The 25,539-nt window shown below is 44.9% G+C and overlaps 1 protein-coding gene across 1 annotated transcript in view; it reads left to right on the top strand.

The window, feature by feature from the left end:
- TFIP11 (tuftelin interacting protein 11) overlaps positions 1–7,016 on the top strand; it is a 59,281-nt gene extending 52,265 nt beyond the window's left edge. Inside the window, exon 13 of the mRNA XM_082269868.1 lies at positions 6,610–7,016. Within this exon, the coding sequence (XP_082125994.1) occupies positions 6,610–6,959 (350 nt within the window). The 3' untranslated portion in view covers positions 6,960–7,016. The remainder of the gene's footprint in view (positions 1–6,609) is intronic.
- The last annotated feature ends 18,523 nt before the right edge of the window (positions 7,017–25,539 follow it).

The following is a 25,539-nucleotide window of genomic DNA, read 5'->3' as shown; positions in this document are numbered from 1 at the left end:
ACGCGACTGCCACCACACTGTCCGAGAGGACCTGTATATGGTGGCTGCTCAAATCCTTGGAAAATGCTTTTAGGGCTTCCCAGATTGCCTGCAGCTCTCTCCAGTTTGCTGACTTCAAAGATTCCATCCTGGACCAGGCTCCTTGGGCCATCTTTGTTCCCCAGTGGGCTCCCCATCCCCAAGTACTGGCATCCATGGTAATACGGACGGATATTTGGAACGACCACTGAAGACCCACCCAGAGGTTCTCCACTTTCCTCCACCACCAAAGCGACTGCTTGGCTTTTAGGGATAGATGGATGGACTCGTCCAAGGACTGCTGTCTCCCATCCCAAACTCTCAAGATGTTGGCTTGGAGGGGGCCCTTGCCCAAGAAACAGCTAGGATTGTTGCCGCCAAGAACCCTAGGCCTGACATGGCCGTCCTGATGAATAATGGTTGGTTGTTTTGCAAGGCGACTGCGGTCGCTTTCACCTTTTCCACCTTTTCCGTAGTTGGGAAAATCTTTTGGTCCACTGAGTTTATTCTGTATCCCAGATAGCACAAGTCTTGTGCTGGGACCAGGTTAAATTTTTCCCGGTTCATTAACCAACCAAGGTCCTCTAAGAAGAGAATGGCGACCCGCAAATTTTCCTGCAACTGAGGAAAGGAGTGGGCGAAAAATAAAAGGTCGTCCAGATAAGGGATGACCAAGATCCCCTTTAGTCTCAAGGAAGCCAGTGCTTCCGCCAGAACCTTGATAAAAATTCTGGGAGAAGAGGACAGGCCGAACGGTAGAGCGCTGAACTGTAGATGGCGAACTGCACTCCCCCACCTTATCGCTATTCTCAAGAGACTTTGAGATTCATTGTGAATCGGGGTGTGCAAATATGCATCCCTTAAATCCAGGGAAGCCATGCAGCAATTTGGGGAAGCATCACCTTCACTGTAAAGAGGGTTTCCATCTGGAACCTATTGTAGGTCACCCATCTGTTCAGAGGCTTTAGGTTCAGGATAAGCCGAAACTTACCTAACGTTTTTTTCACTACGAAGACGTGCGAATAGAAACCCAAATTAGTTTCTTCTTGGGGCACTGGAACAAGGACCCTCTGCTCCATTAGGTCGCCAATTTGTGACAGTAGTGCTGACGCCTTCTGGGGGTCCCTGGGAGGGAAGATCAGGAATGTTCTTGCGGGCAGAGTGCCCCTGAACTGGATTTGATAGCCCTACCTGATGATCCTCCGTATGAATCCGTTTTGGGTCACCTTTTCCCACTGTGGGAGGAATTGACCCAACCTTCCTCCCACCAGGACCCCGTCACTGGGGTTTAGGGTTTTTTTTAGGAGAGGAAAAAAGAATACCCCCTTTTTGTTTCCCTTTCCCCCACTGTTTTTTAGTGGTTGGCATCTTAGAGGCCTGTCCTTGTGGTCTTTGGGGGCGAAAAAAACGCCTTTCCGGAGCTTTTTTTGGCTTTTGACGGAAAGGCTTTCTTCCTATCTGCTGTTCGGTCCAAGACCTTTTACAGGTCTAGGCCGAACAGAAGGTCCCCTTCAAAGGGAATGCTGCACAGTTTTATCTTTGAGGCCGAGTCTCCTGACCAAGACTTTAACCACAAGGCCCGGCGAGAAGAATTCACAAGAGCTGCTGTTCTAGCTGACAGCTTGACGGATTCTGCCGAAGCGTCTGCCATATACCCGGCCACTTTAGACAGCATAGGCAGGGAATCCAAAATCTCCTTTTGGGAAGTCCCTCCTTCTAAATGGGCCTAAAGTTGGTCCAACCAGACTTCTAAATTCTGGGCCACCAATGTTGTAGCCATAGCTGGCTTTAAATTAGCCATAACCGCCTCCCATGATCTTTTAAGAAGAATCTCTATTCTGTTGTCCATGGGCTCTTTAAGGACTCCCATGTCCTCCAAAAGCAAGGTCTGTAGATTTGGCGCATTGTGAGAAGGCCACATCCAATTTTGGAACCTTGTTCCAAATGCAAGAGGGATCTTCGTCAAAGGGGAACCTCCTTTTTAAGCTTCGTCAAAGGGGAACCTCCTTTTTAAGCTTTTTGGAAAGAATATCTTCTTTTCGGGTTCGATCCACTCCTTTTTAATGGAGTCCTGTGCACCGTAAAAACCCTAGATTGGGTTTCTTTTAGGGTTTGGTACATCTTGTCATGCAGAGACAAGGAGACCTGTTCCTCCTTAATCTCCAAGGTCTCATAAATCACCCCTAGAAAAGCATCAACTTCTTCTAGCAAAAGTTTACACTTAGGAGATTTTGTCCCTAGCTCAAGGACCTCCCTGGAAGAAGTTGTCTCGCTAAGCTCTTTAAGGGAATCTGAGTCCTCTTACTCTGTTTCTTTACCCTCCTCTGGGGCTGAAACCAGGGGTGCTTCTGCTGGCTGTTTGGGGGCCTCAGTGTTAGACAACATGGCTTTAATTGCCATCATTTATTTCTGAACTCCTGCGATTAAGTCCTTACATGCCTCTGTCGCTTCTTTAAAGACCAATTTGTCTATGCAAAGCTTACAGAGAGGTTTGCTCCAGCCCTCCTTAAATTTAGTGCTATAGGCCGGGCATCGCTTCCTCCCCGCCGGTTTCTCTGCTTCTTTGGGCTGAGCCTGAAACATGAGAGGAGGGGGAAAAAAGGTCAGACCCCAAAACAGAAAGGAGGAGGTTGCACCTATATGAACTGCCACCCCCTCCCCCTTGCCAGTGAAGCTACGCCAGAGTTCCTAAGCTCTTTAGCCCGGAGCCAGCTTTTGAGGGGGAGAGAGACATAAAAGCAAGGAAGGATCCACAGCACTCTGAGGAGCTGCTTCAGACTCTCTGCCCCTCCCCCATCCTTGTAGGTTAGCCCACCCCTGTGACCACCTACCTGAGCTGGGGTGGCACCACCACCACTTAGTCCTGCTGTCTCCATGAGATGTGCTTCTTCCTCCTGTAGCATCGCGTGCTGCGTTTGGAAACAGGGAAGCCTCAGCAGTCATACCAAGCGGTAGGTGATTTAAATAAACCACCATGGTTTCCGGCATCATCACCGCTGTAAGAGCCGGAACCGGAAGTGACGCACCGGAAGCCCCACCCTCCTCCTGCGCTCCAAAGGCCGGAACTCGAGGCCTGCCCATCTGCCCATTGCCCTACACCCGGAAGCAGCGCGCCTCTGGACTGGCGAGGAGAGATTCCCCGCCGCTGCGGGCAGCAGGCTTAGCCCTCCCCGGGCTCCAGGAGGAGAAGCGCCGGTCACGGCCTCGCCGGCCACCAGGGGCCCCCATCCGCCGATACAGGTACCTGCACCAAGCTCCACACCTGCCTCCTCCGGGGAGGAAACACAAAAGACTGGGGAAGATGGTGGGTGTCCACCCCTTTATTCACCTGATCCTTTGTGTTTCCTGTCTCCGGAGGTGGAGCCTATATCTCCTGAGCTGTCCTGGACAGACGACTGGAGAAAAAAAAGGACACTCCCTGCATTTAGCAAAGTCTGAACACAACAGACAACAATAGTATTTTTTTTAGAACAGTAAATACGAAATGGTACAGCCCCCTTTAGTACATTCCACAGCCCCCTGCACATTAAACAGGTCCATTTACATTACACAGCCCTCCATTTACATTACACAGCCCCCCCATTTACATAACACAGACCTCCATTTACATAACAAAGCCCCCCATTTACATAACACAGCCCCCTCCATTTACATAACACAGCCCCTATTTAGAGTAGACAGCCCCCCATTTACATAACACAGCCCCCCCATTTACATAGCCCACCATTTACATAACACAGCCCCCATTTACATAACACAGTCCCCCATTTACATAACAGCCTCCCTTTACATAACACAGTCCCCTATTTAATTTTTACCGCCCCTCATTTTAATAACACAGCCCCCCATTTAACTTGTACAGCCCCCATTTACATAACACAGCCCCTCCATTTACATTACGCAGCTCCCCATTTACATAACACAGCCCCCCATTTACATAACACAGCCCTCCATTTACATAACACAGCCCCCCATTTACATTATACAGCCCCCATTTACATAACACAGCCCCCATTTACATTATGCAGCTCCCTATTTACATTACACAGCCAATTTACATTATATAGCTTCCCCCTCCCCCTGCAGGACAGCCCTGCCAGTGCACTCTAAAGTTAAAACAAATAGGTGTCAGTGACTCTGTTTCAGGGATCCCTTCCTACTGTGTATAAGGGTTAATGTAAACCGATGCCTCTACCTTATTATCTCCGATCTTTCATCGCAGTCGGTCTCGTGCACTCGGCCATCAGGAGGAGGAGAACGGCCAGCCAGAGGGCACGTGACTGTAACAGCGATGAAAGATCAGAGATAATAAGGTGGAAGCATTGGATTACATTAACCCTTACACACTGTAGGAAGGGATCCCTGAAACAGAGTCACTGACACTGATTTGTTTTACCTTTAGAGTGCACTGGCAGGGCTGTCCTGGGAGAGGCAGGGGGAGCCAGGATGACGTCATCCATGCATCGATGCGGCCGTTCCTCAGCATCGAATCTGAAACGTTCAAGGCTGTTCTAGCACAGGCCAGGGCAGCTTTTATTGAAAGTCAAATACAAAAAAAGACAAATACTGTAGCTGCTGACTTTTAATTTTGTTTTCTAGAGTGAAGAATTGCTTTAAATTTAGTCTTTTTATATACTTTTTGCCTTCCCTACTCCCCCCCCTCCATCAATATGCAAATTATTACATTGCTGATTCTCTGTGCTTTTCTAGACAAGGCACAGTGTTGTACATGATGAAAAACGAATTTATGCAGCGCTAGCTCAAATAAAGTGTAAAGTGCTGTGATATAAATACAATATTCAATATTTTATAAAGTGCACACTGTATGATCAAATATACATAAAAGTGCTATGTGCTAAAAAAATCTCTAAGCAATAACAAATAAATATATAGATAAATATATTAGTGCCCAATAAACAAAATAGGTGGTTGGAAATAGTCCAAATAAATATTCAGTGCTTGAAAAGAGTCCTTAAAGTGATCCAATTAAGGTGCCAAGGTGCCAAATAATTAAGGTGCTTGCAGAGTGATATGGTGCCCCTCAAGGTTCCCCACTCACCAGATTGCAGATAATAATAGACCTTCAAAATTATTGCACATTGCCCGGGATCTTTACAGGACCAGAACTTCTCCTATGTAGCCTTGGAACTTTTTGGGTCAGCTTCCGCTGCCTGGCAATAGGATGGCCAACTTCCACCTTGTCAGCTGCCCAGCTAGCAGTTCGCAGCCTCCAGAGGCATCTTCCGACCTTTAGCCCGGCAATTGCTGCATTAGCCGGGCTAAAGGTCGGAAGATGCCTCTGGAGGCTGCGAACTGCTAGCTGGGCAGCTGACAAGGTGGAAGTTGGCCATCCTATTGCCAGGCAGCGGAAGCTGACCCAAAAAGTTCCAAGGCTACATAGGAGAAGTTCTGGTCCTGTAAAGATCCCGGGCAATGTGCAATAATTTTGAAGGTCTATTATTATCTGCAATCTGGTGAGTGGGGAACCTTGAGGGGCACCATATCACTCTGCAAGCACCTTAATTATTTGGCACCTTGGCACCTTAATTGGATCACTTTAAGGACTCTTTTCAAGCACTGAATATTTATTTGGACTATTTCCAACCACCTATTTTGTTTATTGGGCACTAATATATTTATCTATATATTTATTTGTTATTGCTTAGAGATTTTTTTAGCACATAGCACTTTTATGTATATTTGATCATACAGTGTGCACTTTATAAAATATTGAATATTGTATTTATATCACAGCACTTTACACTTTATTTGAGCTAGCGCTGCATAAATTCGTTTTTCATCATTTTTCCTAAGACTTTCTTAGTGTCTGCAGCAGCTGCCCATTATTGCATTTATTCTTAAATTTTCACGTTGTGTAGCGCGGGTTTTAATTTTGTTTTTTCACAGTGTTGTACATAGCTTCCCAAAAACATCCCAGCACTCTGCCTCAGTACTCATTTCGAGAGTCTTTAGCCCTTATGTAGGCAGATGAGAAGTGGGCACTCTTAGGCAGGTTGTACTTGCATGCAGACTGCTTACATAGCAATCAAATGCGACGCAGACCCTCCGTGGCCAAAAGAAGTGAGATCCAATGTATGAAAAGAGCAGGCAAGGGAGATTTAGGCAATTTTAGTTGAGGAGAGGAGCTTATACAAAAGAACATAAGGCTTGAGTTCAGATTTAAATGTATGAAACAAAATGTTCCCTATAAAGATGACATTTAATGCTCCCCTCTTCCCACACCGCTAATCTTTGCATTAGAAAAAGAGAAACTGCCAGCTGAGCAATCTTCAGAATCTGACACTGTCATAATCTGATTTCTGGTCCCCTGCTGCACTTGCAGGCCCCAGTGTCACAATGTAATCTTTAGTGTCATGGTGTGCAGTGGGAGACCCAGGAGGCAGTTTCTCCCCACTCTGTAACATCAAATGACAGCCAGGAACTTAACATTTTCAAGAGGAGGTTGCAAGGGCAGGCTATTTAATTTTCTGCAGAGGTTACTGTAAATGACTGCAGAAACTGTTTTCCATCCTCTGTCCTTGTTATGTTTTTTTGCTGGATGTAAGACTGTGTCTTTGATCCCTATTCCAGGCCCATACATGCAGCCCGGCGCCCGAGAAAGCATTGCATACCTGACTCAGACCGAGAGGAGGAAAGACTTCCAGTACGAGGCCATGCAGGAGCGGCGAGAAGCAGAGAGCATCGCACAAAGAGGCATCGGGGTCGCCGCAGTGCCCATGAACTTCAAGGATCTTATCCAGTCCAAAGCAGAGGAGCACAATATTGTCTTCATGCCGCTGATCGGCAAGAGGCACGAGGGCAAACAACTCTACAACTTCAACCGTATTGTGATTTACATAGACAGAGGTGTGGTGTACGTCCAAGGAGAGAAAACATGGGTGCCCACCTCTCTGCAGAGTCTTATAGACATGGCCAAGTAGACCTGAACATGAGGCCTTCCTCCCATCATCAGGACATTGTACAAAGCTCAGCAATGACCAAGCTGTATGGAGTGCAATAAAAAAATCTATTGGAAACGACCAGTTAGACTTACCCTTTCTGACTCCCATCTGTGCTGTACAGAGCTCATAATCGCATTGTCTGCACTTCACACCGTCAACATCATTGGACATACTGGGCAATAAACTGGAGAGGAAACCAGATGTATTTTTCTAATGTTTGATTATTTTTTATTGTCCACTATAAAACTGATTAGTTGTCTTTGTATAGGCAGCAACGTATAATACAGAGCTGTGACTCAAATTGGGTTTATTCAGCAAGATGAACCGTGTGCAAAGTGCAGTTTCCCATTGCAACCAGTCAGAATTCCTCTATGGATGTAACTCTAAATCGGTTTCTTACTTTTCCACTTCTCATTGGCTCATTACACAGCAAAAACTGTAAATAGCCTGTTTTGTGTAAAATAAATACGTATTTTGTAGTATTAAATAAAGTATTGTTAAAGGTTTTCTGTGTTTAAAAATAAATAACAGAATTCCTTTTTTTCTAACAGTTTAAATAATATACTGTCGTAGCTTGTGCTATGTAGGTAAGCGGCACTGTGTTCAGCAGCAACATCAGCGATTTCCCCTCATTTCCCAGTGATTGCCAGATATAGAGAGATGCCAAAACCACATCTCTGCTATTTAGAAGAGGCCTTGTACTTATTTAAATGAATACAAGGCTTCCTCTGATTGGCCAAGGTGGAGAGGCAGACGGATGAAATCACAAGGCTCCTCCTAAATAGCAGAGATGCGATACAACCTACTGTCTCTATATTCAGTTGGGAATAGATGTCCTACCTATTCCAGAAGGCTTATGCCTCGTACACACGCAACGATTATTGGCCGGGAATTTTCGGCCAACGTCCGATCGGCCGATTTTCGGCTTGTTAGTATGATGCTTCCGACAACCGACTCCGACTTTTCGGCCGAAAAAAATCTGGTGTGCATGCTATAAAATTTTTGTTGGCCGTCAACAGAACGGCCGATTTTCCGTCAGTCAGTACAGATTTCGGCAGACAAAAATCTGATGAGCAAGACTGGGCATGCTCAGAGAAGAAAAAACACACGGAAAATAAACCATCACATGACATCACTTCTGAAGTAGATTTTTGTTGGCCGAGAAAATTTGTGTGCAGTCTAGAGCACATTTCAACCAACAAAACACCACTCTGGACAAAAGTCGGACGATCGGTCGGCCGATAATCGTTGCGTGTGTACGAGGCATTAGAAAAGAGACAGAGTCCCCCGCCCATCCTGCCTGCCCAGGCCAATTTTTAGCTTTCAGTGCTGTCTCACTTTTTCACACAAACTGAACTTTCTTTTGGTGGTATTTACCACTTGCCGACTGCCAGCAGTACATATACTGCGGCAGGTCGGCTCTGTTCCGCGAAACAATGTAACTACATCGATTCATGGGACCGCTAGTGGTGGCGTGCGTCGCCGATTTGCCCACAGGGGGATCCAATCAGCCGGTTCGGCGGCCGCGATTGCTGCCGGCACCCGAGATCGCTCTCCGTGGAGACAGAACGGCGGTCTGCCGTTGTAAAAACGGCAGACCGCTGTTCTGTCAGTAGTGAACATGGTTTGGAGAGCTCAGTGAAGAGTGTCTGGTGGATACTGGAGGGAGGCATCCTGTGATTCCGTGACATTATGAGTACTGACTTGGGCTCAAGGTTCTAGTGAATGTGTGTGGCATCTTCTGAGAAGACAAACCAGTAATATTCCTGTTTGGGAAACTTCTAAGTAGGGAGTTCAATCACAGTCATCCGGTGTTCCTCCTATTTAGGAACACAGGTCTCTGTGTTCATTCAGCAAGCCCATACAGTTAGAAAGCACCCCCTAGGGACACATTTAACCCTTTGATCGCCCCTGGTGTTAACCCCTTTCCTGCCAGTGTCATTAGTACAGTAACAATGCAAGAAAAGGATATCCCCTAAAGGTGGGATTATAAAGGCAACCTCTATCCAATTAATATAAAAGTAATACAGTTTATTAAAACATTGTAAAAGGTAATCAAGATATGTACACAATATAACAATGCACAATGATGCGGTAACAGCCGCACTGGATAAAAAACGGGCAAGTAAAAATCTCAATACATAATTGTTACAACTGAGTGAAGCAGGGGGGCATGGGTGTTCCTCAAATGTCCGATGCATTTCAGGTGGTATCCACCTTTCCTCTAGGGGACAAAGAGTGGAGGTATACACACATTCCCTATGTAGAAATATTATGTAAGAAGATTAAAGGCCATAAGAGGTTAAAAGAAAAAGTATACATTGAAAAGAGACTGCCAGAACCATTGAAAGATGGCAATAGGTCTGCGATGAGATATCACAGCCAAACAAGTGACAAAAGGGTCTCACAATGATCCCAAAATAAGGCCAAAAGGGGTCCAGTCAGTGCGCCATATTTAAGTATCTGATGTAATGTAAACCATCTGAGATAGAATGGCTCCCTTAAATATGACTGGTCTCAGAGGGAGTAGGTAAAGTATCTCGCTCAAATAAAGGTGATATATACCAAACGATGTCCGGCAGATCGGTGTAATCTTTAGGGGGTATTCTTTTCTTGCATTGTGTTAGGGATGATGGCCACCCCTATCCAAGACCTCCACTGATTGCTATCCTTCTCTCTTAGTACAGTAACCGTGCATATTTTTAGCACTGATTACTGTAGTAATGTCACTGGTCCCCCCAAAAGTGTCAAAAATGTCAGTTAGAGGTTCGATCTGTCTGCCCCAATGTTGCAGTCCCGCTAAAAATCACAGATCGCCGCCATTACTAGTAAAAAAATTAAAATTTCATAAATCTATCCCATAGTTTGTAGACCCGATAACTTTTGCGCAAACCAATCATATACACTTATTTGGATTTTTTTTTTTACCAAAAATATGTTGCAGAAAACAAATTGGCCTAAAATGTTAAAAAAAATTTGATTTCTAAATTTTTTTTTTGGGAATGTTATATCGCAGAAAGTGAAAATATTGTTTCTTTTTTTCAGAATTGTCGCTCTTTTTCTGTTTATAGCGCAAAAAATAAAAATCGCACAGGTGATCAAATACCACCAAAAGAAAGCTCTATTTGTGGAAAAAAAAAAAGGACGTAAATTTTATTTTCGGTACAGCGTCGCACGATCGTGCAGTTGTCTGTTAAAGTAACGCAGTGCCGAATCGCAAAAAATGGCCTGGTCATTAAGGAGGCAAATCCTTCCGGTCCAGAAGTGGTTAAAGTAACGCAGTTCCATATCGCAAAAAATGGCCTGGACGTTAAGGGGTAAAACCTTCCGGTCCAGAAGTGGTTAATCACCACTGGGCTTTTTATTTTTTGCTAAACAAACAAAAAAAGACAGATAAAGTTTTTTTTAAAAAAAAAAAAAATATATATATATATATATATATATATATATATATTTTTTTTTTTTTTTTCATAGTTTGTTGTAAAATTTTGCAAACAGGTAATTTTTCTCCTTCACTGATGTGCGCTGACAAGGTGGCACTGGTAGGTGGCATTGATAGCACTGATGACAAGGCACTGATTGGCAGCACTGGTGGACCCGATGTCTCTTTTAGTAGAAGCCGATTATCAGCTTTCTTCTTGTCTCCTCATGCTGTGAACGTAAGGAAAGAAAAGCCGATAACAGTCTTGTGTTTACATGCTGTGCTCAGCTGCTGTTGGCTGACAGCTGATCACATGGTAAAGGGCCGCTTTGATTGGCCCTTTTCCCTGATCTGTGATCAGCTGAGTCCGAAGGACTCTGTGATCACAGAGTGCGCCGCCCGATCACAGCAGGACCTCCATGTACGCCCTACCGGCAAAGTAAGCCCGCACTGTACTGTAGCCGTCTTTCAGCTTTAGCGGGGGCGGGAAGCAGTTAAAACACTCAAGTTTGCACATCAATAAGGACTGTCACATTTGTTTATTTTATAAACCATTTTCTCAATAATTTTACTATAGAAGTTTGATTATGACAAGGTTGTTTTTTGGAGGTTGGCATTAGTGGATCAGTAATGTTAAATGTTTAAAAAGCATGTATGGTATATATATTTAATATGTTTTTGCAGATTATAGCAAGTGCTGCTTAGATATAGTACCTCAAAAATAGTACCCTGTTGCCTGCGACTGGGGCAGTACTGCTGTCAAACACGACCCACTCAAGTGAATGGAGCCATGTTGCAGGGCACATGGATGTGGCGTGGTGGTACGGGCTTTTAACTCGAAATGGGGGTTGCTGGTGCCTCAGACCAGATTAAGTGGGACTTTATGGGCAAGTAAGAGGTATATCAAGCAATTAGCATTGTATCATTCGAAAAAAATAATAGGTAAAGTAAAATACAATAGTATTTAATCTGTAAATACCAGTAGTATATACAACAAACATTAAGTGACAATAGTGCTTGGGACAGAGCCCAAGTGTGAGGAAAAGAAAGAGGATTCAGTAGAATCAGTGACAATGGTGTTATCAGGTGACTTAAACAGTGGATTTTTCCGTTTTCCCTTGGATGTTGAAATGGGAAATGAACCCAGAAAAAATCCTAAATTGCTGACGCGTTTCGGCTCTCTTGTGGGCCTTTCTCAAAGCGTTCAGTCACTCAGTCTGTGGTATGGGTGTATCCATTACTTCCGCGCATAGGCCCCTGTATCCGTTCACAGTCACAGCGGGAATCGTGTATTGCAGGGCATCTGAATGCACTGGTGGGAGGGTATTGTTTCCGGGATCCTGGGGGTTGGTTCCACTGGAGAGGAGAGGACGGACCTCTTACACTGCGCCAGCCTAAAGGACAACTAATATCTGAGCCCGGTAAAAAGAGGGGAACCAACCCCCAGGATCCCGGAAACAATACCCTCCCACCAGTGCATTCAGATGCCCTGCAATACACGATTCCCGCTGTGACTGTGAACGGATACAGGGGCCTATGCGCGGAAGTAATGGATACACCCATACCACAGACTGAGTGACTGAACGCTTTGAGAAAGGCCCACAAGAGAGCCGAAACGCGTCAGCAATTTAGGATTTTTTCTGGGTTCATTTCCCATTTCAACATCCAAGGGAAAACGGAAAAATCCACTGTTTAAGTCACCTGATAACACCATTGTCACTGATTCTACTGAATCCTCTTTCTTTTCCTCACACTTGGGCTCTGTCCCAAGCACTATTGTCACTTAATGTTTGTTGTATATACTACTGGTATTTACAGATTAAATACTATTGTATTTTACTTTACCTATTATTTTTTTCGAATGATACAATGCTAATTGCTTGATATACCTCTTACTTGCCCATAAAGTCCCACTTTATCTGGTCTGAGGCACCAGCAACCCCCATTTCGAATATACATATAGGGACGGTGGCAGAACCTACTTTAGTACATGTGTTCAAAAGAAAATTCCCCCCTTCTTTACGGGCTTTTAACTCTTTCACTGCCACTGAAGTGTGCCATACATTGGCAGCAGCTGAGGGCTTTAAATACATGCTCTAATCGGCAGACCCAGGATCGGAATGGCAGGTGCCTCTAGTTGGAGGGGAGGGAGACCAGCAAACATCCATTCGCTGATCCCCCTTGCCTAGTAAGAACCTGGAAGTGACGTGTAAAACACTACCTCCAGTTCCTGCTGTCCTTTTAATAACAAAAGAAAGGTGTAGCGCCAGATCAATAAATGTGCATAAATAAAATATATCTCAATATATTATTCAAAGCAGTAATGTGATGGATGTGAATAGGAAGCACATTTTTTTGGTGAGAGCAGCCGGATATATATATTATATAAAATTTGTATACTATTATTCCACTTTTTAGAGCACTAATTTCACATTTTTTGCACTGATAGTTTGATTTTGATCCTGCTGTCCTTTTCCACCAGCCGCTGTAGCCGGGAAAGAAGCTAATGAAGGGCAGGTGAGACATCAGGGGTCTAATAGACCCCCGATGTCTCAAAAAATAACCTATCTCTCCAAAATAGTATCCTATAGGGCAGGGCTTGAAAAATTTGCTTTGAATTTAGGAACCAGCTAAAAAAGTTAGGAGAAAGTATTTTTTAGCTTAGTGTGGGTTGTCAATGCTCAGGGCATGGCAAGTAATTTGTGCACCCTAGCAGCTTACAGCAGAGCGGGATTATAGGCTGGCCGGAAAGAATGACAATAAAAACCTGTTATAGGAGAAACTCCGCTCTGTTGAGCCCTGTGTGTTTTGGGATTGTAGCAGATTTGCTTTGATTCTGCTGTAATCTCAAAACGCACTACAATCGCAAAATGCAGGTTCGGGTGTCATTATTTTCAATGGCATCTAAAATGCGGTGCGGTTTTGCCGCAATTTACTGAAGCAGGGGTCATGTGTATTGCGATTTGCTGCGATGAGATTTACTGCGCGGCAATTCGCATCACATGAAGTTTGTCACCCAAAAACGGGCTTCACGAGATGCGATTTACCTCGTAACAATCACAGCAAAAACCCCACTACATTTTAGATGCCATTGAAAATAATGGCACCTGAACCTGTGTTTTGCGATATGTGTCCCTATTGAATTGGTTCACAGAGATGCGATACACACACATTGTGCTTTGAGTGCCATTACAAAAAGGGTTCTCTGCGAGTTTGTAGCGGTGCGTTCCTGACTCGCAAGTAATAGAGTAGAGTGGCATGAGGGAATAAGTGTTCACATAGGATTGCTATTGACAGGAATTTTTGCATTGCTTTTGCATTGAAGTCAATAGGAGGCGTTTTTGCATTGAAGTCAGTGGCAGGCAGTTGTGGAGAGAGAGAGAGAGAGACAAAATGGCGTAGAAACCTGAATGACATTGCGATTTCAGTACACATATGTGTGAACCCAGGCGCCAGGATGCAATCTCTAGTTGCCATGGCGACCTTGCTCCTGGGATTCGTCGAGCCCTGATATAGAGGACTTTTAGTTCCTCTATGTGGTGGATAGATAAAATTTAGTGTTAAAAAGTTAAAATACAATAAGAAAAGTTACACCCAAATATGAAGGAAAGATCCCTTACTCTCCCCACACCTCCATCATATCTTAGGTAAAGAAGGAGACATTCACTGTATTACCAAAAGTATTGGGATGTCTAGATTGTAAGCTCTAACGAGCAGGGCCCTCTGATTCCTCCTGTATTGAATTGTACTGTAACTGTATTGTCTTCCCTCATATTGTAAAGCGATGCGCAAACTGTTGGCGCTATATAAATCCTGTATAATAATAATGTCTGCCTTTACATGCACATCAACTTTAATGGCATCCCATAGGGTTCAATATTGAGTTGGCCCACCCTTTGCAGCTATAACAGCTTCAACTCTTCTGGGAAGGCTGCCACAAGGTTTAGGAGTGTCTATGGGAATGTTTGACCATTCTTCCAAAAGCGCATTTGTGAACTCAGGCACTGATGTTGGACGAGAAGGCTTCGCTCTAATTCATCCTAAAGGTGATCTATCGGATTGAGGTCAGGACTCTGTGTAGGCCAGTCAAGTTCCTCCACCCCAAACTCACTCATCCATGTCTTTATGGACCTTGCTTTGTGCACTGGTGCGCAGTCATGTTGGAACAGGAAGGGGCCATCCCCAAACGTTTCCCACAAAATTGGGAGCATCAAATTGTCCGAGATGTCTTTGTATGCTGACACCTTAAAGCAGAGTTCGGGCCCCCCCCCCCCCCCCCTTTCAAAAATTAAAAGTCAGCAGCTACGCATACTGTAGCTGCTGACTTGTAATATTAGGACACTTACCTATCCTGGAGTCCAGCGATGTCGGCACCACAGCCGATGTTTCCATGGACTGTCGGGTGCTCCCGCCGCCATTGCCGGTCAGGGAACCCAGCAGTGAAGCCTTGTGTCTTATCGGGCGGGTCCCTACTGAGCATGTGCAAAGCGCGCTGTGCATTCGGATTGGCTCAGCGGCGGAGGGTAGGAGGAGGGGTCCTCACTCTGCCGCGGTGCCGTTCCCAGAAGTGGGGAAGGGTACCTGTTAAGAACGGGTACCCGTTCCCCCCTCCCCCCTGAAAGGTGCCAAATGTGGCACCGAAGGGGGGGGGGGAGGATGCAAATAAGCGGAAGTTCCACATTTGGGTGGAACTCCGCTTTAAGGAAATAAGGGGCCAAGCCCAACTCCTGAAAAACAACCCCACACAATAAACCCCCCTCCACCAAATGATTTGGATCATTTGTCCAATCATAGCTGATCACTGATGTAAATAGAAGCCGGTTATCGGCACTCCTTTCCTCATGCTGACAGCATGAGGAGAGAAGAAAGCTGATAACCGGCTTGCCTAAAAGGGACATGTACACTGATAATCAGGGCAGTCCCAACAGTGCCCACCAGTGCTGCCAATCAGTGTCACCTATCAGTGCTGCCTACCAGTGCCCATCAGTGCACACAAGTACAGCCTATCAATGCCCATAAGTGTCGCCTTATCAGTGCAGCCTCATCAGCACACATCAGTGAAGGAGAAAAATTACATGTTTCCAAAATTGTATAACAAACGTTGAAGAATTTTTTTTTTTTTTCAAAATGTTTGTTTTTTTAGCAAAAAATAAAAAACCCAGAGGTGATTAAATACCACGAAAAGAAAGCTCAATTTGTGTGAAAAAAATTATAAAAATATGGGTACAGTGTTACATGACCGCAAAATTGTCATTTGGAAGTGCGACAGCGCTGAAAATTAGCCTGGGCAGGAAGGGGGTAAAAGTGCCCAGTAGGCAAGTGGTTAAACTCCAGCTTTGCTATCACTTTAAATATTTTGTTTGGGCTAAACTGGCCCAGGGGTTACGGGGACTTCGCAACTCATTTACAATAGAAAACTGAGTCAGGCTGAGCACTGCTCAGCCATTCACAGGAAGCCTTCTAGTTAATTTATATAAGGCCCCTTTCACATGGGCGGTGCGCCCAGTGGACTCCGTTTTGCTCAGCTAAGCTCGATCTGCCGATCCCCGCTGAGCAGGCGGATGACAGCTCCGTCTCCACTTATTTTGCAGAGACGGAGCTGTTAGATCCCCGCTCTCCTCTATGGGAGATCGGATGACCGCCTGTCCGTTTTCATCCGATCCAATCCTCCAGACGGATGGAAAATAGGGTTTCCATCCATCTGGATTTCACGGACAGGATCGGATCGGATAGACGCGGGTGTCAGTGGACATGTCACAGCTGACATCCGCTGCTCCATAGGGGTGCATGGAGCATCCGATCAGGTCCGCATGAAAAACTGACAGGCGGACCGAATTGGAATGCCGTGTGAAAGGGGCCTAAAGCCCCGTACACACGATCAGATTATCGAACGATCTGTCGTCCGGTTTTTGTGGCACGTTAGTCTGATGTGGAAAGTGAAGAGGTTATTTTCATACGAATTTTCCCGTACGACAGAATTCTACTTCAGAAGTGATGTCATGTGTTGGATTGCTTTGTATGTGTTCTACCGTCTCTGAGCATGCCTAGTCTTCCTCTTAAGATTTTTTTCCGTCTAAATCTGTACTAATGAGACGAAAATCGGACGTTGTTTTGACGGACGATAAAAATTTTTTAGCCTGCACATCAGGATTTTGTCAGCCGAAAAGTTGGAGTCGGCTGTCGAAGGCACCATACTAACAATCCGAAAATCGGCAGATCGGTCGTCGGACGAATTTTCCCTACAGATTTTTTATCGTGTGTACGGGCCTTAGGCCCCTTTCACACAGGTGGACCGTTCAGATCCGCCTGTCCGTTTTTTTGGCGGATCTGAACGGTCCCCCCATGCATTCCTATGGGGCATCGGATGTCAGCGGAGACATGTCCGCTGACATCCGACCCGATCCGATCCGTCAAATCTGGACGGATGGAAACCCTATTTTCCATCCGTCCAGCGGATCGGATCGGATGGGATCGGGTGAGAACCGACTGACGGTCCGTTGACATCCGATTTCCCCCATAGAGATGCATGGGGAACTGTCAGCTGTGTCTCCGCACACAGCGCGGAGACACAGCTGTCCTCCTGCTGCTCAGCGGGGGATCGGCGGCTCGATCCCCCGCTGAGAAAAACGGACTCCGTCCAACGGACGGAGTGTGTGAAAGGAGCCTAAAGGCTTCCTCTGAAGGTGAAGATAGTGACAGCACCTGTCTGCCTTTCGACCTCAGCCAATCAGAGGAAGTCTTGTATTCAGTCATAAAATTACAAATCTTCCTGTGAATGGCTGAGCAGCACACTATTCTGGGAATGGAACGGAAAGTTCCCATCCCAATCCTGAAACACAGCGCTGTTTTTTGTATGTTACTAATATAGTTTACACTGCTCTGACAGCATGCACATGTATTAGTAAAGGAAATGGGTCTTTTGGGCCACCTAAAACCATTAAGGCAGCTTACACACGATACTCCTGTTAGAGCATCTACGTTTTCTGGCGTAATTTTAATGCGTGCATTTTCGCGCGCTTATGCGCTCGCGCAAATGCGCGTAATTGCGCGTAAATTTATTCTAGCGTTCTGGATATTCAATTGACATTTTGGGTCATTTGAGCGCATTTGCGCGTTTTTGCGCGCATCAGGTGCAAATTACTGACCAAAAATGCAGATTTTTCTATTTTGTTCTTACTGAAGAAAATGCGGCGCTCATTTACGCGGCTGTGTGCATAGGCACATTAAGAATGAATGGGCTCTATTTTAGCTCAGAAAAAAAAACGCTGTACTGAGCATTTTTAAGCTGCAGTGTGCAAGAGGCCTTAAGGTGATAGCAAAGCTGGAGTTAGGCTTCCAGCACAATAGAGCACCTAAATATTTTGGTAAAATGTCAGGTAGCTTAACAATTCAGCATCTACCAAAGCACTGCAATATCAGTTTTAAGTTAATTGGCCCTTTAATTTTTGCTTAGAGCAACTTTTCAAATATATTTCGGTAGGGCCTCATTTACACTTGTGTTTGCATTGCAGTTCTGCAAAAATGATCCCTGCTGTCCTGTTCAGCAGGCAGTACAGTCCATTCAAAGCAACACATTTAGCTAGTACAGGGTTCAAGGGGTTAAAGCAGGCAGTAAGGAGGCAATGCAGAGCCTCTTCACCTGTCAAAAGCTCTCTGAATAGTAATTTGAATGTGGGTCACTCTTCAGAGAGAGATGCTAGGGTGAACAACCCCCAATACAGTACATGGAATAAAATAGATAAATATCCAGTAAAACTAGACAGGTGCGTTTTATTACGAATCAATTTTTGGACGAAATGGACATAGTAAGGAATGTCAATAAATTAAAAAATAAGTTATAACAAAATTAACGAATGTATGCTTTGCATTCGGATGATATCACATGATACAATATCAGTTCGGACCCATGGAGATATAAATTACATTTTCAAATTTGTTCAATAATTCAGATTCTAGTAAATTTGTGATTTAAATTGTAATTGTCACAGTTGATCAGTTAAGGACTGCCGAATTTTGGATTATTTATTCGTTGCATCTGAAAATATCACATGGTTGCAACATATGGATAATGAATCCAGCTAAAATATCAAAACCGAAAACAAATATATAGCAATCTCTTGAAAAAACTGCAAAATTTATTTATGAGATTGTAAACTCACCTTACTGACTTGTGCCTATAGGTAATCTATAATAAGGGTTACCTATAGGTACTGTAAATATCTCCTAAACTTGCATAGTTTAGGAGATATTTACTTTTCATGCAGCCGATGAGGTCATCGGCGCATGCGCTCTGAAGGAACGCCCGCCCTGTGCCATGAACGGTAGCTCCCACACACATGTGTGGAAGGGATGTCATCGCGCCGCCGGCCAATCAGATGGCTAGAGGACGCGAACCAGGAAGCAGGACGGCCGAACATGTCTGCCATGTTACAGGCGAACGGGCAGCACTGCGGGGGCTTCTTTTTAAGGTAAGGTAAGTATTTCATAATGAGTTAGTACCCTGTTTCCCCAAATTTAAGCCTGGGTCTTATATTAATTTTGGCACCAAAAGACACAGTAGGGCATATTTTCGGGGTAGGTCTTAGCTGTAATGTGCTGTCTTCTCTTCCCTCCCTGCCTGTCAGGAATCCCTTGTGAACCTAGTTTAGTGTATGCAAAAATCCTGGAATCCACTTTATTTGGGTTTTATATACTGTCCAATGTGTGTTTCTGTAATAGAATAGTGTGAAATACTTTCGGTACCGCGCTGCTCGGCGCTCAGCTAATCTGCCGCTCTGCTGTCTTTCTCCTCTCATAGCTGTCAGAGGAGGATCTCAGCCCCTCCCCTCTGCAGTGTTTAGAGAAGCGCCGGGTATTAGATTTAAATAGTGTGAAATACCTTTGTTACATCACTGCTCAGCGCTCAGCTAATCTGCCGCTCTGCTGTCTTTCTCTTCTCATAGCTGTCAGAGGGGAATCTCACCCCCTTCCCTCTGCAGTGTTCACAGATGTGCCGAGTATTAAATTAGAATAGTGTGATATACCTTCATTACAGCGCCGCTCGGCGCTCTGCTGATCTGCCGCTCTGCTGTCCTTCTCTTCTCCCCCACTGACAATTGGGGGTCACGGAAGCGCAGAGCGGCTATGTAATAAAGATATTTCCCACAATTCTAATCTAATACCCGGCACTACTGTGTACACTGCAGAGGGCAGGGGCTGAGATCCTCCTCTGACAGCTATGAGAAGAGGGCAGCAGAGCGGGGAATCAGCTTAGCGCCGAGCAGCGATGTAACAAAGGTATTTCCCACAATTCGAATCTAATACCCGGCGCTTCCGTGTACACTGCAGAGGGGAGGGGCTGAGATCCTCCTCTGACAGCTATGAGAAGAGAAGGACAGCAGAGCAGGGAATCAGGTGAACGGCAAGCGGCGATGTAACAAAGGTATTTCCCACAATTGTAATCTAATACCCAGCGCTTCTGTGTACACTGCAGAGGGGAGGGGCTGAGATACTCCTTTGACAGCTATGAGAGGAGAAGAACAGCAGAGCGGGAAATCAGCTGAGCGCTGGGCGGCGATGTGACAAAGGTATTTCCCACAATTCTAATCTAATACCCAGCGCTTCTGTGTACACTGCAGAGGGGAGGGGCTGAGATCCCCCTCCGACAGCTATGAGAGGAGAAGGACAGCAGAGCGGGGAATCAGCTGAGCGGCGATGTAATGAAGGTATTTCACACTATTAGATTACAAAAACACACACTGGACATTATATAAAACACTAATAAAGTGGATGCTAAGATTTTCCATACACTAAACTAGGGCTTATTTTCGGGGTAGGGCTTATATTGCAGCCCTCCCTGAAAATAACAGTAGGTCTTCATTCAGGGTAGGTCTTACTTTTGGGGAAACACGGTATGCAATGCATACTAGCTCATTATGCCTTTGTCTTTCAGATTTTTCTTTTTTTTCCTTTTTTTCGTTACAACCTCTTTATATCCAACCAGACCAATAAATATACGAAACAAATGCAGAAGATACAAAATGAATTCCAAAAACGAATCGGTTAAACATAACGAATATGAAGAAATAAAATTCTTCAATGAGCGAATGCATCTGAAACTAAATGAAAATTTCACATGTCTAAGTAAAACAGCTGCTGGAATTATACATAAACAATATAATACCATTATATAAAAAAACATATATAAAAATTAATATTTAAACATGCACGTTTCTTAAATGTGTAAAGTTTTTGTTCTGCATGACTGGAAGATAAAACCTTACAATAAAATTTGACACTTCAGAAATCAGGAAGGTTCCCATGAGATACTGCAGATGATTCCTCGGGATTCTTGTTCCTCTAATTGCCTTTTAATGAACATATTCTGTCATTATCTTTATATTTACACGTGCACTGACTGTCAGTAGCAGAACCAGCTGAGCGAGGAGAGAACTCCAGGTGAGAAACTCTGTAATTATTTTCTTACTGAGAAGAGGCGTAATTAAAATTATTCTATTTAATTGCACAAATCTATTAGTAGAATCATGGGTGACAACAGTTCTAAGAATTTAGCACACGCTTTTAAAGTCTGTAAACATTAAACTGGGTTAGAAGAGAGCTACGTGCATGACTACGTACAGCCACCAGTTGAATGCCAGCTTTAAAACACATAAAGCTGGCTATACACAGAATGAATAAAATCTAACAGATTCCTCCATCCATGCTGTACAGTGCGGATGGAGGAATCTCCTACTGTGACTATCGTGTTCTGACAGCCAGCACCAGCAACTGCCAGAATACCTGAAAAGCTTCTGAATCTGATTGGATGCAGCCGCTGTTCACAAACAATTTTATGTCCACCTTCTTCACTTTTTTCCAATTTAAAGATGTCATCTGGTGGGAAGATGGCGACAAAGACAATCAAGGAGCAAATTTTGGACATTTCATTAGGGACTGAGCAAAATTTTCATACTGTATGGCCCGCAGTGCATAAACCTTTCAATTTACAGACTTAAGCCCCGTACACACGCACCGATTGTTGGCTGTAAATTTTTCGGCCAACGTCCGATCGGCCGATTGTCGGCTTGTTAGTATGATGCTTCCGACAACCAACTGCGAATTTTCGGCGGAAAAAAATCTGGTGTGCATGCTATAAAATTTTTGTTGGCCAACAACAGAACGGCCGATTGTTCGTCAGTCAGTACAGATTTCGGCAGACAAAAATCAGATGAGCAAGACTGGGCATGCTCAGAGAAGAAAAAACACACGGAAAGTCAACCATCACATGACATCACTTCTGAAGTTGGTTTTTGTTGGCCAACAAAAGTCCAGTGCAAGTCTAGAGCACATTTCAACCAACAAACAACACTGGACAAAAGACGGCCGCTCGTTCGGCCGACAATCGGTGCGTGTGTATGAGGCTTTACCCCAAGAAAAAAGGATCTTCATTTATAAAGATGACTTGCTCACTGTGACCTGGTGTGGACAGCTTGGAGCGTCATTCTAAAGCTGGCCACAGACAGTTCGAATCTCAGCCTGTTTGGCAGGGACCAGCCGAGATTGGAACCATGTATAGGCAGGCTAAATGTACCCAAGTTGAAGCTGGCCACAGATGGAGCAATTTTCTTTCCTGCAATCGCTTGATCCCTCCATCAACACAGTCAGTATTGATGGGGGAATCCCTCCCTTGGAGCCATTGTGTTCTCCCGCCGAGGATGGCTCTCCCCACTGGGAGCACACAATGCCTCCAAGGGAGGGATTCCCCTATCAATACTAACTGTGTTGATGGAGGGATCAAGTGATTGCAAGAAAGAAAATCGCTCCATCTGTGGCCAGTTTAAGGGCTGACAGCACTGCTCAGATGGCCCATTATTTAAGAGGGCACTGGTATAAAAAATTCTTATCCAGAAAAGAATAACAGTATGGGTACAAAAAGCTCCACACACCAACAGCTCAATGTGTGTATAATAGGAGGCCTCAGCTTCTCTCAAGGCCATGCCGCCTGGCACGTTTCGCCCTGCTCCCGGGACTTAGTCATGGACCTCTATGGAAATTATAGTCACATGGATAAAATAATGATCATTATCAATGTGTTAAAGGCAGCAAACAATCACTAGGCTTGAGCATTGTCATGTGGGAAGCACATTGTATTATGGAGGTGGGGGGCTACAGGGGCATATGGGGAGGTGGGAAAAAATAAAGTTGAGGTGGGACACTAGAGGGTGCCTCCTATCAAAGAACAGGGTTTCTTTAGATTTTCCTGGCCACCATGACAGTTGTGCTTGCACTATGACAGCCTTGCTGCTCTGTGCTTATATTACAGTAACTATGGGGACAATGGTCTTAGCAGTTGCAGCTGAAAATATTCTCCTGCAGTGGGGAAGCTTTATATTACATTTATATTATATTATATTATTACATTATATTACATTATTCTTATATTACAGTAACATGGGGACAATGGTCTTAGCAGTTGCAACTGAAAATATTCTCATGCAGTGGGGAAGCTTGGACCATATCTATGTCCCCTTTACTGCCTTCAAGTGTGACTTAGACTGGCCATACATTATACAATTGTCTTGTACAATTTTCCTTTAGATTTATCAAAACCATATAATATGAGGTCAAACTTAAACACTTTCAATTTGTATGCAATCGGGCAGGCCCTTGCACTACATAGTTGAAGATAAATCTAAAGGAAAGAACGTTGTTTGATGTATGGCCAGCTTTATTGTTAGGCAGAGAATGCTGAACTTGAAAGCACTGAGTACAGATTCCATGATCCACCTCTAGTGGGGATCCTCCAAGGCTTACTGAAACACTGCAACCCAGCTTTTCCTTACAGGGGTGTCAAACTCAATTTAATTGCGGGCCGCATCAGCATTATGATTGCCCTCAAAAGGGCCAGTTATATCTGTAAGACTGGATGTCCTGAGCACCCCTTACCCTTACATAAGACGTCAAGAGCCTACCCACCTTCAGAAGTTGAGTCCCCCACCCTCCCTTACATCACAGTGCACCCCCCTTACCTTGTGCTGCTGCTGGGAAGAAGCAGTAGGCATTGCTGGAAAGCAGAAAGTACAGGGTCTGGAGGAGGGCTGGAGCTCTCCTGCAGTTGCAGGAGAGGTGCGAGGGCCACATGAGATGGCCTGGAGGGCCGGATTCGGCCCGCGGGCCTTGTGTTTGACACATGTGCCTTACACCATTCTCCTTACTCAACACACAAAGATGCGTGATATTACTATTGCCCAGTACACATCAAAAGCATATCTTCAGGAAGCTTGTTGGCCAACAGCTTGAGGGTACATGATTGATTGGATAAATTTTGCAGACCAGGTCTGTGCCCCCCATTAACCACATTAAGACCACCCACCGCAGATTTACTGCGGCAGGGAGCCTCTCCTGCGTGAACATAGCCCTAAGTCAGTCGCGCGCCTGGTGCTAAGAGGCGAGCGTGCGCCGCCGCCGGCGCGCTCCAGCCACCACTAGGCAAGGGGATGCCGATGCACGGGGCCAGCGGCACTGATTGCCACTGGGCAACTGCGATCGCTCCCCGCTGAGAGAGAAGGACGGTCAGCTGTTGTAAACGCAGCTAACCATTCTTCTTTCTGAAATGATCACAGAGCTCATGTGATCCTGCTATATAGGATCACAGGTCTCTATGGTCATTTCATAAGTCCCTCCCCCATACAGTTAATAAACACTCCCCTAGGCTGACACTTAACCCTTTGATCACCCCTATGTTAACCCCTTCCCTGCCAATGTCATTATTACAGTAACAATGCCTATTTTTAGCACTGATTACTGTAGTAATGTCACTGGTCTCCCCAAAAAAGTAACAAATGTCAGTTAGGGGTCCGATCTTTCCGCCGCAATGTCGCAGTCCTGCTAAAAATCGCAGATCGCCACCATTACTAGTAAAAAAAAAAAAAAATGACATAAATCTTTCCCCTAGTTTGTACACGTGATAAGCTTTGGCGCAAACTAATCAAAATACGCTTATTGGGATTTTCCGTTAAAGTAACGCAGTGCCGAATCGCAAAAATGGCCTGGTCATTAAGGGGGCAAATCCTTCCGGTCCAGAACTGGTTAAGGAGATTCCCCCTCTCTATGTATCCTGTTTACTACTATCACCAAAAGGGAAAGTAAAAGAAAATCCCAAATGTTGGGTTATCCCCGGAAAGGTAATAGAGGGGAAATCTTCCAATAGGGACACTAGTTCTGTTGACCTTGGGGTCCCCAAGGAATTCCTTTAATTTTCAGGGATTTCCTCACTTCCTGTTTGGCTATGGGAGAGGAAGTAAAGGGAAATCTCTGCAATGAGACAAAGATGGTGAAAAAAAATCTGACCGGGTACACCAGCGATGGAGCAACAGCAGGTGTGCCAACAGCCTCTGTCTTGATTGGTGGAATGTGGCCTGGTCGGTCCATATCCAAGTGGGGAGGCTTTCAGGATGCATGGCGTGTCCCTGCACTTTCACTGCTCACCTGGAATACCTCTCTGACGTTAAGCACTGTCCCTGACAGAGGGGTGACCTGTCCCTACCCTATCTGCATGCGAAATGCGCACCAAACCAGGGAGGCAGAGTCTTAAATAGACTAGAAAAAAAGAAAAGAGAGGGCACACTGGCCTAGCGCATTCTTCAATGTATTTATTAGAGAAATAGTGATAACATATAGATGTCTACTCACAAATAGAGCAATAGTAAAAGCTCATCTGGCCACCTTGTGGCTATTCACTCGTCAATGACTGCAACCTCTAACCGAGTGAAGGCTCTGAAGAAGAAGGTCAGTCCTTCAAAACGCATTAGCCAGTTGGGTCCTAGATACCTTCCCTCGGTTAGAGGTTGCGCTATTTCTATAATAAATACTTTGAATGTTGCACTAGGCCAGTGTGCCCTCTCTTTCTTTTTTTCTACAGTATAGTCAGGACTAGAGATCGACTGATTATCGGCAAAGCCGATATATCGAGGGCCGATATGCACTTTCCCCGATATATCGGAATCGGCCACCAAGGTGACCGACATTGCCGATATTTCGGGAAAGTGCATGTACCGGGGTGATGCCTGCAGCTAGAGGCATCACCCTGGTACCAACGTCCATAGCCGACAGTCGGCTGTCTTGTAATGACAACCGATGCGGCTGAGAAGCTGCTCGGAT

The sequence above is a fragment of the Pelophylax lessonae genome (genome assembly GCF_965119305.1).
Source record: "Pelophylax lessonae genome assembly, chromosome: 10".
Taxonomy (NCBI): domain Eukaryota; kingdom Metazoa; phylum Chordata; class Amphibia; order Anura; family Ranidae; genus Pelophylax; species Pelophylax lessonae.
The sequence above is the reverse complement of the archived record's forward strand: the minus strand, read 5'-3'. Positions and strand labels throughout refer to the sequence as shown.